Below are 12548 nucleotides of genomic sequence, written 5' to 3'. Positions count from 1 at the left end.
CCATGTTCGATGTTAGAATTACAAAACTGACTGTTAAAAACAACAACAACCACCACCATTCCATGTGTTTAAAGTGAGAAATCGATCACTGAAAGGTACACAAGACAGAAGATCACCAGAAGGCATGTTCTCATAAAACATTTATTTACATGAGATAATCACATTTAGAAAAAGGAACAGATTTCACAAAGTTTCTTCTGCCAAGAAATGTTCCAAGAATTCATATCTGAAACCTGAGAGTTCATGTGGTACCACTGAACATAGTGTGGTGTGTACATTTAATAATAAAAAAAAAATAATAAAAAAAATCTTTTCTTTGCAGGCGTGAAAAGATGCAGTGGTGATTGCACGAGACTGAGATTCAACCTTCCCACATTCTCATGATACCAGGAATCTGATACAACAAAAAAACACAAAACAAAAAAAAAAAACCAGCTTGTGTAACCCCTTTATCTCCAGCACCATCTAGAAATTCAGTAGGGAGAGTTAAGGAGTGTGTGCTTCATGCTTTTGGTAATGAGTCATGGCAGAATCTAGCCTCAGAGGAATGAGTGGTAATAATACTCTCAAACTAAAACAGTACATCATTAGCATGCAGAGCTTATCGTGAATGCTTGTGTAATGCTAGGATGGATATAATCGCAATACGTCCTGTTATATAAAGTAACCAGAGGCAGGCACGACATTAACAGTAACATTAATGCGATGTTAGAATGCAGTCGTTTCATGTCTCAGAAACAAGCTAAACATATCTTTCAAAGTAAAATCTTTGTAGAATTCATTAGAAAACAAAAACAACAACAAAAACAAATGATATGCATGGCAATGGATGGATTTTCTCTACATGATCTATACCCTCTGTGCTGCATACAACTTTGGTAGACATATTCAAGCGGATTATTTGAACATGGGTTATGAGTTTATAAATGTCTGTAAATGCTTCACAATGGCTTAGGGTCTCTTCTGCCATTATGTGATATTTATATTCTGGAGGGGGGGGGGGGGGCAACCAAACCAAACAAAAAATAAAATAAAACCCAAACAGGACATGCACAGTCTGACATCTTTCATGTTATTTCATTGTGTGATGCACAACATTCCAAAGAAAAATTAATAAACGTATTAGATACTGCCTGGGTTGGTATCAAAATGAAAACAATGTTTATATATATATATATATGTATATTTCAGTTGAATTCGAGCACAATTTACAACCATTTAAAACAATGACTGTTCCACCAAGGGCCCACAAATTCATTAAAAATGCAAAGATAAAACACATTTAAATTTTTTTTTCTTTAAATGGGAAAAATATTGCATGTCCACTTTAGATCATGAACACTAGTCTGAACAAACAGACAAATGAGATTTTTAGAAATATTTTGATGCAAATTTCTGTGGGATAGGTTTTTTTTTTTCCCCCAACTTGTACACAAAATGACAAACACGATTCAAACAGGGCTAAAAAAAAAAAAAAAAAAAAAAAAAAAAAATTCCACACATCATTCGTTCTTTTCATATTCAATTCAGTACTGAATATCAGAAAGTGGAAAAAATGGCTTGTCATTATTCATTATCAAACTCAATACGAACACCACGTTGTTTTTCGTTCTTTCAATCTAAAATTAAAAATAAGACATTAAAAAAATGGGTCAAATATCAGGTTTCATTTGAACAAATTGTTTTTTTTTGGGCTATGACGCAGAAATAACTTTCTGAAGCACATGAATAAACAAGTAGTCTTTTTTTTATTTTTACTGAAGAGCATAGAGTTTCGTGCTATATAAGGGAGCCAAATGTGTAACCCTCAAAGAGGACTGCGGAAACACTAACTGAGGTTAAACCATTCTTCATGAAACCACGGCTATATGCAGGCTAAAAGTTTTTTTCTCAGCATTAGATTGAAATAAATTGTTTTTCCATTCTTAATTTTTTCATTTTAGATTTGTAAATAAATAAGAAGCCATTTTTTCATTTTCTGATATTTTTTCTTAGTCGAATATGAAAAGAATGAATGATACACGGATTCGAAAACAATACAAAAATAAATCCAAATGACTTCCAAAGCAAAAGAACAAAAACAAACCATATAGTAATGTTTTAAAAGACCATCAATAAATATCGTAGTTTAGAAAAAAAGAGACACTAATTGTTAAAAACCCATATGTAAAAACAACTTTCATTTTCTGTTTCGTCAACAGTTACTCAAAGAGGATGACCACCAAAACACAAAATGGTCCCCCTTGCTCAGTTACATAATTCCTATTAGTCATCATTTAGACATAATGCATATATAAAATTGAGTGACAAAAATAGTATGTACAATTTTTTTTTTTAAATAAATAACATTTTGCTTTTGCATTTTTTTTTGCTAGATTTTAATAGTTTATATTTTATAGTTATAGCCATTATTGCCACACATTCGGGTGCCGTGGAACCACCCATGCACGAGGACACCGAGGATGACTCGGGGTGGATTAAACAGGCTGAAGCAGAATGTGCATATAATAGTGGTACGTCCATTTTCCGTGAAATCTTAATGCACATGATAGAAACGGAGACGCTGGATGGATGAAATCTTGGAAGCCTGGGACGGTTCGTGGACGGGGTGTGACAGACGGTTCATTCGGGCAGCGGTGGAAGCCGTGGAGGAGGTTCCGAGGGCAGTGGTGGAGGTTGCGGGTTCCCTCCTCTCGAGCTTGCGCTGTATCTGTACTCACCGAACTGGGAGTGATAGTTAAACATTTGGGGCTGCGCAGGCTGCACACCCTGAGCACTAAGCAACGAATTCAGCATGTCGAACGTGTCCTGGAACTCGTTCGACTGACCACCTGAGCTGGCGCCGTGCCCGTTGGTGTCAGCCTTGTCCGTTTTGGAGAGTGAGAAGTTTCCCTGATTGTGCGAAAGCGCAAGCGAGGGCAGGATGTCGGGAGGCAGCGGGGGCAGCTGGTACGAATTCCTGGACGACTTGCTGACTTTAGAAGGGTGAGCACTAGATGAGGGCTCGGACAAGTGAGTTCGCTTTCGCGACGAGGAGCTCGTTCTCGTCGGGTCTGCTTTCTTGCTACTCGTGGAAGCAGTTGCAGAGCCGGAGTGTTTGTGCACTGATAAAGATGATGACGACGAGGAACCGCTCCCTGAGGAGTGGTGATGGTGATGATTGTGGTGGTGGTGATGGTTGGACCGCTCTCTGTGCTTCTCTTTGTTCTTCCCTTCATCTCCTGGACCCGATCGTCTCTCTGGGATGCGGAGCTTCAATTTCAGGTCCTGCTCGGCTCCTCTGCTGCTGTTCGGGAGGCGCATTTTGATCGAGCCGCGGCTCTCCTGTCTCTCGTCTAGTGGAATCTTTAGGACGATGGGCTCCGAGGAGCTCGAGCCAGCTTGCTGCTGCTGCTGCTGCTGTTGCTGGTGGTTATGATGGTGCTTCTCCTTTCTTTGCTGGTTCATGAGGGCCTGGGCGGCTGTGGCGTACTCGCGCTTTACAGAGGCCTCCATGTTTTCCAGCTTCTTTTTCTGCGCGGCGAGCTCGTCAGCGTGCTTGGCGCGATACTCGCTCAGAGACACTCGCGTGGGAGCAGGTGGTTCTGGTGGGTTAGGCACTTTGAAAACAGGCTGCTTATCCTCCACGGATGACGTGGGTGTGGGGGACGAGGAGGCCGAAGATGGAGCCGAGAGGCTCATCAGGCCGACCAGCGTGCTTTCAGAGGATGCCATGGAGATCATGCTCATAATGGTCTCCGTTTTGTCGCCCTCCTTCGGCTTCTTCGCCGTTTGACCTGACGCCTGAAATCGGAAGGGAGAACGATGGAGAGGTATTCATATGTCCCATGAAAATAAGTTAGCAATTTATTATTAAAAGTAGATTTTAAATTGTTCAAAATGGCATTTCAGGGGTTCTTTAACCTACAAAATAGGCCTCTAACAAACAAGCTTAAATCTCTATGATACAAACAAAAACGACTTACTTTCCAGTTTCGAATGCGTTTTAATCGGCTCGGTGTCTTCTCCAAGATCTGCAGAAACTCATGCGTGAGCTCTGTAAAACAATTAAAACGTACCGAGCCGAACTGATCATACGCAGCAAACATCAAGATGATGAAACCAGGGCAAATAGCACAGAGGGTTAAATGCACGTAACACTTCAACAGCGGTGGGCAAATTTTTTTTAATAAATAAATAAATAACAGCAGTAATAATATTAATAATAATATTAATAATAATAATAATTCACTAAACCCTTTGGGTCCTTTAAGCAACCACCACTTATTTCCTCCATCGTGTTTGGACTCTACATTTTCAGTGTGGTATGACAAGGGCATTAAACAATAAAAAAATCTGTATGCCTATAGTGTTTTTGATAGCTTTGACCATCTGTCATCTACTTATGACCTCCCTGTGATGCATCTGTTTCGTTATTTTCAAATTCGAAGTTTCGTTCCTGAGGTTTTCCTAATTTCCCCCCTGCGCCTCCTGAACAGACTTGGGAAAGCTTGTTTTCAAACAATCCACATCAGAGAGGAAAGATTTCTAGGACATATGATTTTATTCTGGCATTAAGTAGTGAGTTGAGTCCCAAAAGTAAGAATGTGTGGGAAATGGAGTTAGGAGTACAGATAAGTGAAGAGTGTTGGGAACGTTCTATAGGTAGGATACAGTCTACCACTTCTTCTGCTCGTCTTGGACTCATCCAGTTCAAAGTTTTACATAGGGTCCATTTGTCTAAGTCGAGACTTTCTGTAATATATCCAGAAGTAGAGGAGAAGTGTGATAAATGCCATGGCTCTCCCTGTCATCTTGGCCATATGTTTTTCTTTTGCCCTGATCTCCATGGTTTTTGGACTGGTTTCTTTACCATCATGTCCACTATTCTGTGTAGATTTAAAACCTTGCCCACTCATTGCTATATTTGGGAGTCCTGATGCCTCAGTTCCATTAAGCTCTGTACAAAAGTATATTATCGCTTTCACATCCCTAATAGCAAGACGTTCCCTATTGTTGCACTGGAAGTCTGCTAAATATCCATCCATCTCCCAGAGGCTAAAGGACGTGATGGGTTTTTTTTTTAAAACTCAAGAAAATAAAGTATGCGATGAGGGGTTGTACTGACAAGATTTTTTTGTTTATAAATGGCAATCCTTTATTTCATACTTTATGGAGTTACAGACACTTCCCATTTAAATTTTTGTGCCTGTTGTTGGGTATTACACTAATAATATATATATATATATATATATATATATATATATATATATATATATAAAAACCAGGTATAGATATTGGTTAACCATGATGAGCCATGATGAGCCAGGATGGGGTTGGGGGGGGGGGGGTTTGTTTAGTTGATTGTACTCTTTAATTTTGTTTTCATTTTTTACACTATGTATGTATGTGTGTATATGTAAGGGAAAAAAATGAGAATGCTATTGTTGCTATGTGACAGAAAACAAACCTCCTTTCTCAATAAAAATATTTGGGGAAATAAATAAATAAATAAATAAATAAATAATTCGCGAAACCAGGCAGATATAAATAGTTATTTATTTATTTTAATGTACAGTTGTCCAGCGGACAAGTATGTTCAACCGCCAGAAAAAGAAAAGGGCCGGCGTGAATGTGCGCAATTTACATACCATCCAGCAGCTCGAGAGTGACTTTTCGGTCGACGTACTCCCACCAGTGCTTGCTGTCAGTAGAGACGGGTATTTCCCAGTTAGACCACTTGCAGGCCAAATGAATGCACACACACGCAACAACAGGCGGACTGTACTGCAGGCAGAATGTGGTCAGGTGCAGGCTGAATTGACGTGTTGGTCCAGAAGGGGAAGCAGAAGAGAGAAAAGAAAAAAAAAAGAAGAAAAAAAAAAAGAGAGGAAAAAAAGAACATTTCAAAACATTAAGCATGACAAAATCGATAATAATAATAATAATAATAATAATAATAATAATAATAATAATAATACACATAAGCCAAGTGTAATCAGTTATAAAAACCAAAATAATAAGGTCATTAGCACAAAAAACACAACAAGTTTAGCAGAGTTGTTTTTGGCAAAGAATTAACGCACCTGTTGGTTGCCATAAAATATGATGTCTGGGCCAGGTCCTTACTAGCTGGAACAACAAAACATGCAAGAACATCCCAAATGAAATATCGCCACTCAAGCCTACCAGCATTCCACATTCATTTAGGAGAACACCACACTAAGAACGCAATTAAAAACAGTATGCAAACCAAACCAAACAAAAAACCATGGTGCTTACCTCGTACGAGCTGTGTACACTTGACGACATGTGTGTGAGGATGGTCGATGGTGATGTCAAAAGCTGAAGTGACAAGGGCAGAGGAGGAACAAAAGAGGGGAAAGTGAGAATCAAGTTCACATACAATTGCACCATCTTCAAACCTGCTAAACAGCTAGCAAACAGACTGGTATAAATACAGCACAGAAATAAAGTGCACTAGGTCTGGATTGGATAAACTCACTGAGCACCACGGTGGATGAAAATAAATAAATAAATAAATAAAAATAACATGCAGTCCAGTTAGGACCGTGTCGAAGGCGTGTGTTTTACTGATTGTAATGACGTGCTTTAACTCTTCAGATGACTGATCCTAGATAGGACAAATATGGATGAGTGAGTTAAGGACAGAGGATTTCCTCTGCAAATTCGCCGAGATATTTTTGAGCCGCTCTCTCGCTGTCATAACCTTTAACAGCAAAGAATGGGAGGGAGAAAAAAAGGAAAGAAAAAAAAAGCGAACTTCACAATGGCACAAAACAGAATGGCTCAAAAATCTGATGGTACAAAAAGAAAATGCACAGACAGAAGTGGGTGAATTGCCGAGTTGACGTGGGGGAAAAACACAAACAAAACAAAACAAAACAAGCAAAGGAAGAACTGAAAAAAAGTGAGAGTAACAACAATGAGGAGTTTGGGAAACGCTCCGTCTGTGTCCCGGGACTCGGCTGTGGATGGGAGCAAAGGGGATTATTCTCTCTTCACTCTAACATGGTGGTGACTCATAGACCCACTTTCGCCAGTTCCAAACTTACCGAGGGTCTGGAGTATAATGCTCTCAAGCATGACCAGGTCTTGGGATTGTTGCAGGTAAGTCTGAGATCGAGAGGACAGGCAGGTTACTCACAGGGTCTTATGCACTCATATCACTCTCTCTCTCACAAGTACCCGGTTAGCAACCAATCAAAACTTCATAACAACAACTATCAGGTCCATCAATACTGACATATACACATACACACACACAAGCAAACAAACACACTTCCACACTGTATAATGTGTACAGTGGTATGTAAAAGCTTTGTTGCAGGATTTCATAGCCAATTGCTGTGAAGAATATGAAAACTCCTGTTTAAAAAAAGAAAATATTAACAGAAAAACAGCTGGTTTTGTGTGAAGTTGTGTGAAGCTTTTTTCCAAATATTTTTCTCGTTTGAAAAAAATAAAAAGAAAAATGTAGTTGTACTCAATAGGCCTCATTTATAGCAGTTGTGTATAAACTCCCGACAGGTTTACAAAGGTTTCTGTGGTGGTGATGGTGATTTTCTTCATACTTGTATCAGTCCCTTCAGGATTTCGCGATTTTATGATCGCAGAAATTAACACAAAACCAAGTAAACACCGCGATATTTGGAGGAGTTTGCAATGTTTCAAAATCACTGCAGATTTTGGCCGAGACGCATAGTGTGACATAACATGCATTAGGGCTGCACGATTATGGCCAAAATGATAATCCCGATTATTTTGATCAATATTGAGATCTCGATGATTTATCACGAGTATTAATTGATTTTAGTGACAGCATATTTTTATTGCACTTTCACATTTATTAAGCTTTCTCATGCCACAATATAACACACAAGTAGGCATGAGAAAACTTGAGCTGGTCAGTTATGACGGAATTTAGGAACATAGTGTGAGCCATGACAAATTAAATTAATTTACCTTCTAATAAACTAAATTGAATATTTTCAGGTCATTTTACAGACTGTATGCAAAAAACAACCGTTAACCTGTTCCACCTTGTAAAGAAATACAATAAATTTCAGTGTTTGAAGTTTGCTCCTCTGAAATATATTTAAAGCTACACTATTAGACATTTTCTACTGTCATGGTTCTGGGCTGGAGTCAGTTCTCGAACTGCTCCGTGTATATTGTGTATATATACCTGAATAATGTCATATAGGATGTGATTGGGCGAGTTCATTTACCCATCAGATGAGAAGCGCTTTAGTTTAATGGTGTTCATTACTGATGCTCCGATCAGGATTGTTACAGCCGAAACCGATCCAGATACCGATCCTTTTTTGTTTAAATTTTAATCAGGAGGTCTGTCATAAACAGTTAAATGTAAGCTCTCTGCTCATGGTCACTGTTAACTGAGTTAAAATAACAGCAATGAGAAATACTGTTGTTACTGGATAAATAAACAAGCATACAATATTTATTTTTAAATAACTTAAAATCAATAAAGAGTCCTAATTAAAAGTAGACCAACAGAAAAATTATCCATATTAGGAAAAAGGCTAATAGCTTTCTAATGAAATAGCGAACTAAGCTTAATGTCAAATTGATAGTAAAATGCAACCCATAGTAATTAAACATTCATTTCTCATTTTATTTATATTTAATGAAGTTATTATAATATATATTTTTTATATTAAATTATTTATTTATAACTAAGCACATTTTCTGTCCTTACATTTTATTAGTTATATTTTTGTTTGTTTATCGGTTTTAGATTGGTTACCCCAGTACAGTGTCCATGTCTGCTGATAATATTGTGTTTTGGGGGATTAAATCAAAACATGGAAACTGGAGTTGACTTTTCTAGTGATATCTGGCAACAGTGAGTTTAAATGAAGTGAATTAGGAAATTGAAGCAGATGATGTACAGAGTTACTTGTCATCATAATGGCTTCTCTGCAGTATTTCCACACTTGTTCGGTTGACTGAGGAGATGAAAAGCAGTGTGAAAGTAACTGTTGCGCGGTATAGATGCATTTTGGACTTCCTGTAGTTTTTATCTCGATTGTATTATACAACTCCGGACAGAACACACGCACCGGTGCTCCTATATATTTATTCAGTCGCACAAAATACTTTTCAGTCACAATTGCGAGTGAAACGGTCGCACTGTAGAGCGCCGAGTTTATCTGAAAAGTGTTTTCCCGTTCGGTGTGATGACATTTATTGTCCCTGACAATCTCTGTAGTGCCATTTAGTATCATGTTAATGTTATGATTTCTCCTCACGCAAAGCGCTGGAGCCTGAAGCGAAGCTGGCCGCTCGAGCGCTAAAATGCTAACTCTGTTTCGGGGTTTTGGCACTACAAAATGACGTCATCCCTGCGCTGCTCTATGGTGATTGGCTGTAAGTGTAGGAAGCGCTTGATTTGATCTGCAGAGGAGTTTTATATGAGCGGAAGTCGAACTTTAAACGTTAATATCGCTGTCGATCATGTTCATTTAATCGCGGGCAGTCAAAACTGTAATTGGGATCGATATTCGATTAATTGTGCAGCCCTAACGTGCATTCAGTCAAAGCCCTCTTCGATTCGCGAGAGTCAAACATGAGTAAAGCTAAAAAGTCTAATTTAAACAAACATCACTTTAAAAGACCTGGCAAAACAAAACAATTTCCTGTAATTGCGATTTTGCCGATTCAAGTAGGTTTCGGCAAGTTGCATTGCAAATTTAGAAAAAAAAAGCTGCAGCAAAATGCAACATTTTTGGCAGCAACAAGCACAATTTTTATATATATATATATATATATATATATATATATATAAATCTGCGAAATCCTGTACAGGCTCTTACATGCGTATATTGATACACCACCAGTCAAAAGTTTAGGACACACTCATTTTTATTTTTCCACATTTTAGAATAATAATAATAAAGTTATTAAAACTCTGGAGTAACACAAATGGAACTGTGGTAATTATGTTGTGGAAAAAAAAATCCTACATAAAATCAAAATAATTTAATATTTTAGCATCTTCAAAGTAGACACCCTTTTTGCCTACAATTTCCAGAAATTTATTCTTGGGATTTTCTCATCTGATTTCTTGAGGAATTTCCCCGAGCCGCTTTTTAAACAGTATTAAAGGACTTCCCACCTACGCCGGACTCTCTTCGGCTGCTTTTCGGAATCTTTCGCTCGAGTCGAACGTTTAAAATTAGATTTTTTTTTGTAAATAAAATGTTTGTTTTCTAATGAAAGAAATTAATATGTCAGCATGATTATATTTTTGCCTACAACAACGATTTCAAACATTTAATCACACACCTTCAGATCAAAAGATTTTTAAGATCATGAGAAACAGTTCAAGTCAAGCGTCTCCAAACTTTTGACCGGTAGTGTATATTGCCAATCACCCAGCTATTACTAAGCTCACAAAGAGCTAAACAACAAAACAATGATGAAATGCTAAATAAAAAAACAACAACTCTAAAGTAATGCAGCTCAGCCACTGCAGCGCATCAGTTGGCACATACTAACTTGTCGTCCTTTTATAGGGTGCCATTTCTTTTGTCCTGATTGGATGGCTAGTCGCATTCATTTACCATTTCATCGACAAGAAGACATTTATGTGTGTGCAATCGAAATTAATTAGTGATTTACTACTGAATTGGCTCATATTCAGCTTGATAAATGAGGCCTGTTATTAGTCACGCAAGGAAAAATAGGGTCAGTGTAGTAGGCTTTAGATATCAAAAACTTAGATGCCTCGCGATTAGGGCTGTACCAATCCCGTAAAAATAAAACATTACAATACTGACCGAGCTCTGAGAACGGACCAATAACCGACAAACCACCCTCTTTTCTGCAAGCGTACTGCCTCATTGTGAAACGCCACAAGTGTCTTACTGACTAGGAATACATTTCACACACTTTATCTGTGGTTTGTCCGACAAAAGATATCCGTGGATAGAACTGGAAAACATGTCAAATCACTTAACAAGCACGGACAACGCTGATACTCCATTTCGGATCGGTACGTCCCTAATCATCGAGATACATAAAAGAAACTTAACGTCCTAAGAGATTCCTTCCCCTACAATCAATCACAGACCAAACGTACCACACACGATCTCCATAAAATCGTACGCTCGACATCAACACTTACATCACTCCTAGAGTCTAGAGGAGGCTCCTGAGGATTGAGACAGGCATGGGCCACCTTAATAACATGCTCCAGCTTGCGTGGCTGCTCTTCAACCTTCGCTGCCAAGAAAAGGGCAGCAGGGGCAATCACCTGCATTGGGGGAAGGAAAAAAAAACAACAAAAAACAAATCGAGTAACAAATGTAGCTTTTGCACAACGTGACTTGAAGCCTAAGCTGATAAAGTCAGACTTACATTTCGGTGGAAGCGAGTGAAGGACTGGATCATGTAGAAGCGATGCATGTACACGATGGCAGTGTTGATGGTGAGCTGGGATCTGTTCATTTCGGAGTTAAAGGGTTAGAACTACGCACATGAAATATAACCATGCCATGAACATGAGCTCACGTCTACGCAATTCATGCTAGTTGGTGTTTAAAACCTGAAGGCGTGTTCTGGGCTTGGGAGGGGAAACAAAAAGCAACTGCAGATATCAAAGAAAAATAAACAGCATCAACAGACGAAGAGCAGGAAGGAAAACAAAGCACTGTTGCTAAACACCGAAAGGGATGCTCATGCTAGTCATGTTAGCAAACAGCGTAGCAAGGGCACGCGCAACGCAAACGTTATACAAGTTAAAACGAGTTTAGTTTGATAACCAAAACAGCAACATTTAGAAGTTTAAAAACAAAAACACCTTTCTTGAACAACCCAGCTTCGAAGACAGTACGAAAAGCTAGCTAGCTAGTTAGGCAAGTTCACGGTAAGCTAACGGCTAAAACAAAACGACACAACATGCTAAGCAGAAGGTCAGCTTATCTAACAAAACAGCGTTTGCTGAAATATTATCATGGTGAAGGATTGAATTATACAACAACGAAGAGATAAACGTAATAAACAGGTTATTTTTTTAAGTGAAACGCGCACTGCTTGCTGCGGTGAGGCCTACACATCCCACAAGCCTCAGCCCGGCTAGCGTTAGCTAACAACACCGGGCTCCCAAGAGCTTCAGGACACGTCGAGTTATTTCAGCTCACGCTTTAATTTACAGATAATCCTATTATCACATATACATCATTCACTCACTAGTAATTTCCATGGCTAAGTCCAAACGCAGCCGAACCAGCTTCCATATTTTTTTTTTTTTAAGCTAGCAGGCTAAGCTAGCAGGCTAAGCTAGCAAGCCTTCAGGGAGGAAAAAAGGATACACATTGAGCCGCTGTCCCATGTCCTGTAGAAGATTAGCAGCCTGTTGTCTGTACGATAATTCTTTATCAGGGTCAAGTCCCGCTCGGCGAGATGGACTGTTCTCGATCTGCTCGCGGGTAAAGTACCATTTATTCTTCTTTCCCGAGCGAGAAACTTGCGGAGCCGCCATTACTAAGAAGGAGACTATTTTAAAAATCTTACTGCGTCAC

At 38.8% G+C, this 12548-nt stretch overlaps 1 protein-coding gene across 2 annotated transcripts; it reads right to left on the bottom strand.

The window, feature by feature from the left end:
- Positions 1–122: 122 nt before the first annotated feature.
- ccnt1 (cyclin T1) lies at positions 123–12508 on the bottom strand. 2 transcript variants are annotated; one of them, XM_053644326.1, is made up of 9 exons: positions 12339–12508; positions 11386–11467; positions 11153–11281; positions 7056–7116; positions 6262–6324; positions 6066–6111; positions 5631–5794; positions 3966–4036; positions 123–3783 (listed from the first exon to the last, which is right to left on the bottom strand). In XM_053644326.1, the coding sequence occupies exons 1-9, from the start codon at positions 12506–12508 to the stop codon at positions 2623–2625; spliced, it is 1947 nt and encodes a 648-aa protein (XP_053500301.1). In that variant the 3' UTR covers positions 123–2622. The 2 variants fall into 2 exon arrangements, with proteins under 2 accessions (XP_053500301.1, XP_053500300.1); XM_053644325.1 differs by having other exon boundaries at positions 6066–6121; positions 6263–6324.
- Between the last annotated feature and the right edge of the window lie 40 nt (positions 12509–12548).

Source organism: Ictalurus furcatus, chromosome 15 (genome assembly GCF_023375685.1).
Source record: "Ictalurus furcatus strain D&B chromosome 15, Billie_1.0, whole genome shotgun sequence".
Lineage (NCBI taxonomy): Eukaryota > Metazoa > Chordata > Actinopteri > Siluriformes > Ictaluridae > Ictalurus > Ictalurus furcatus.
The sequence above is the reverse complement of the archived record's forward strand: the minus strand, read 5'-3'. Positions and strand labels throughout refer to the sequence as shown.

Excerpts from the sequence above, each read along its gene's own strand:
- ccnt1 (XM_053644325.1), bottom strand. The coding sequence starts at position 12,508 with ATGGCGGCTCCGCAAGTTTCTCGCTCGGGAAAGAAGAATAAATGGTAC. Across the intron at positions 7,117-11,152 it reads CTCTAGACTCTAGGAGTGAT|ACTTACCTGCAACAATCCCA; the intron begins GTAAGTGTTGAT and ends TCTCGATCTCAG. Across the intron at positions 6,122-6,262 it reads AGTGTACACAGCTCGTACGA|GTTGTTCCAGCTAGTAAGGA; the intron begins GGTAAGCACCAT and ends CTTGCATGTTTT.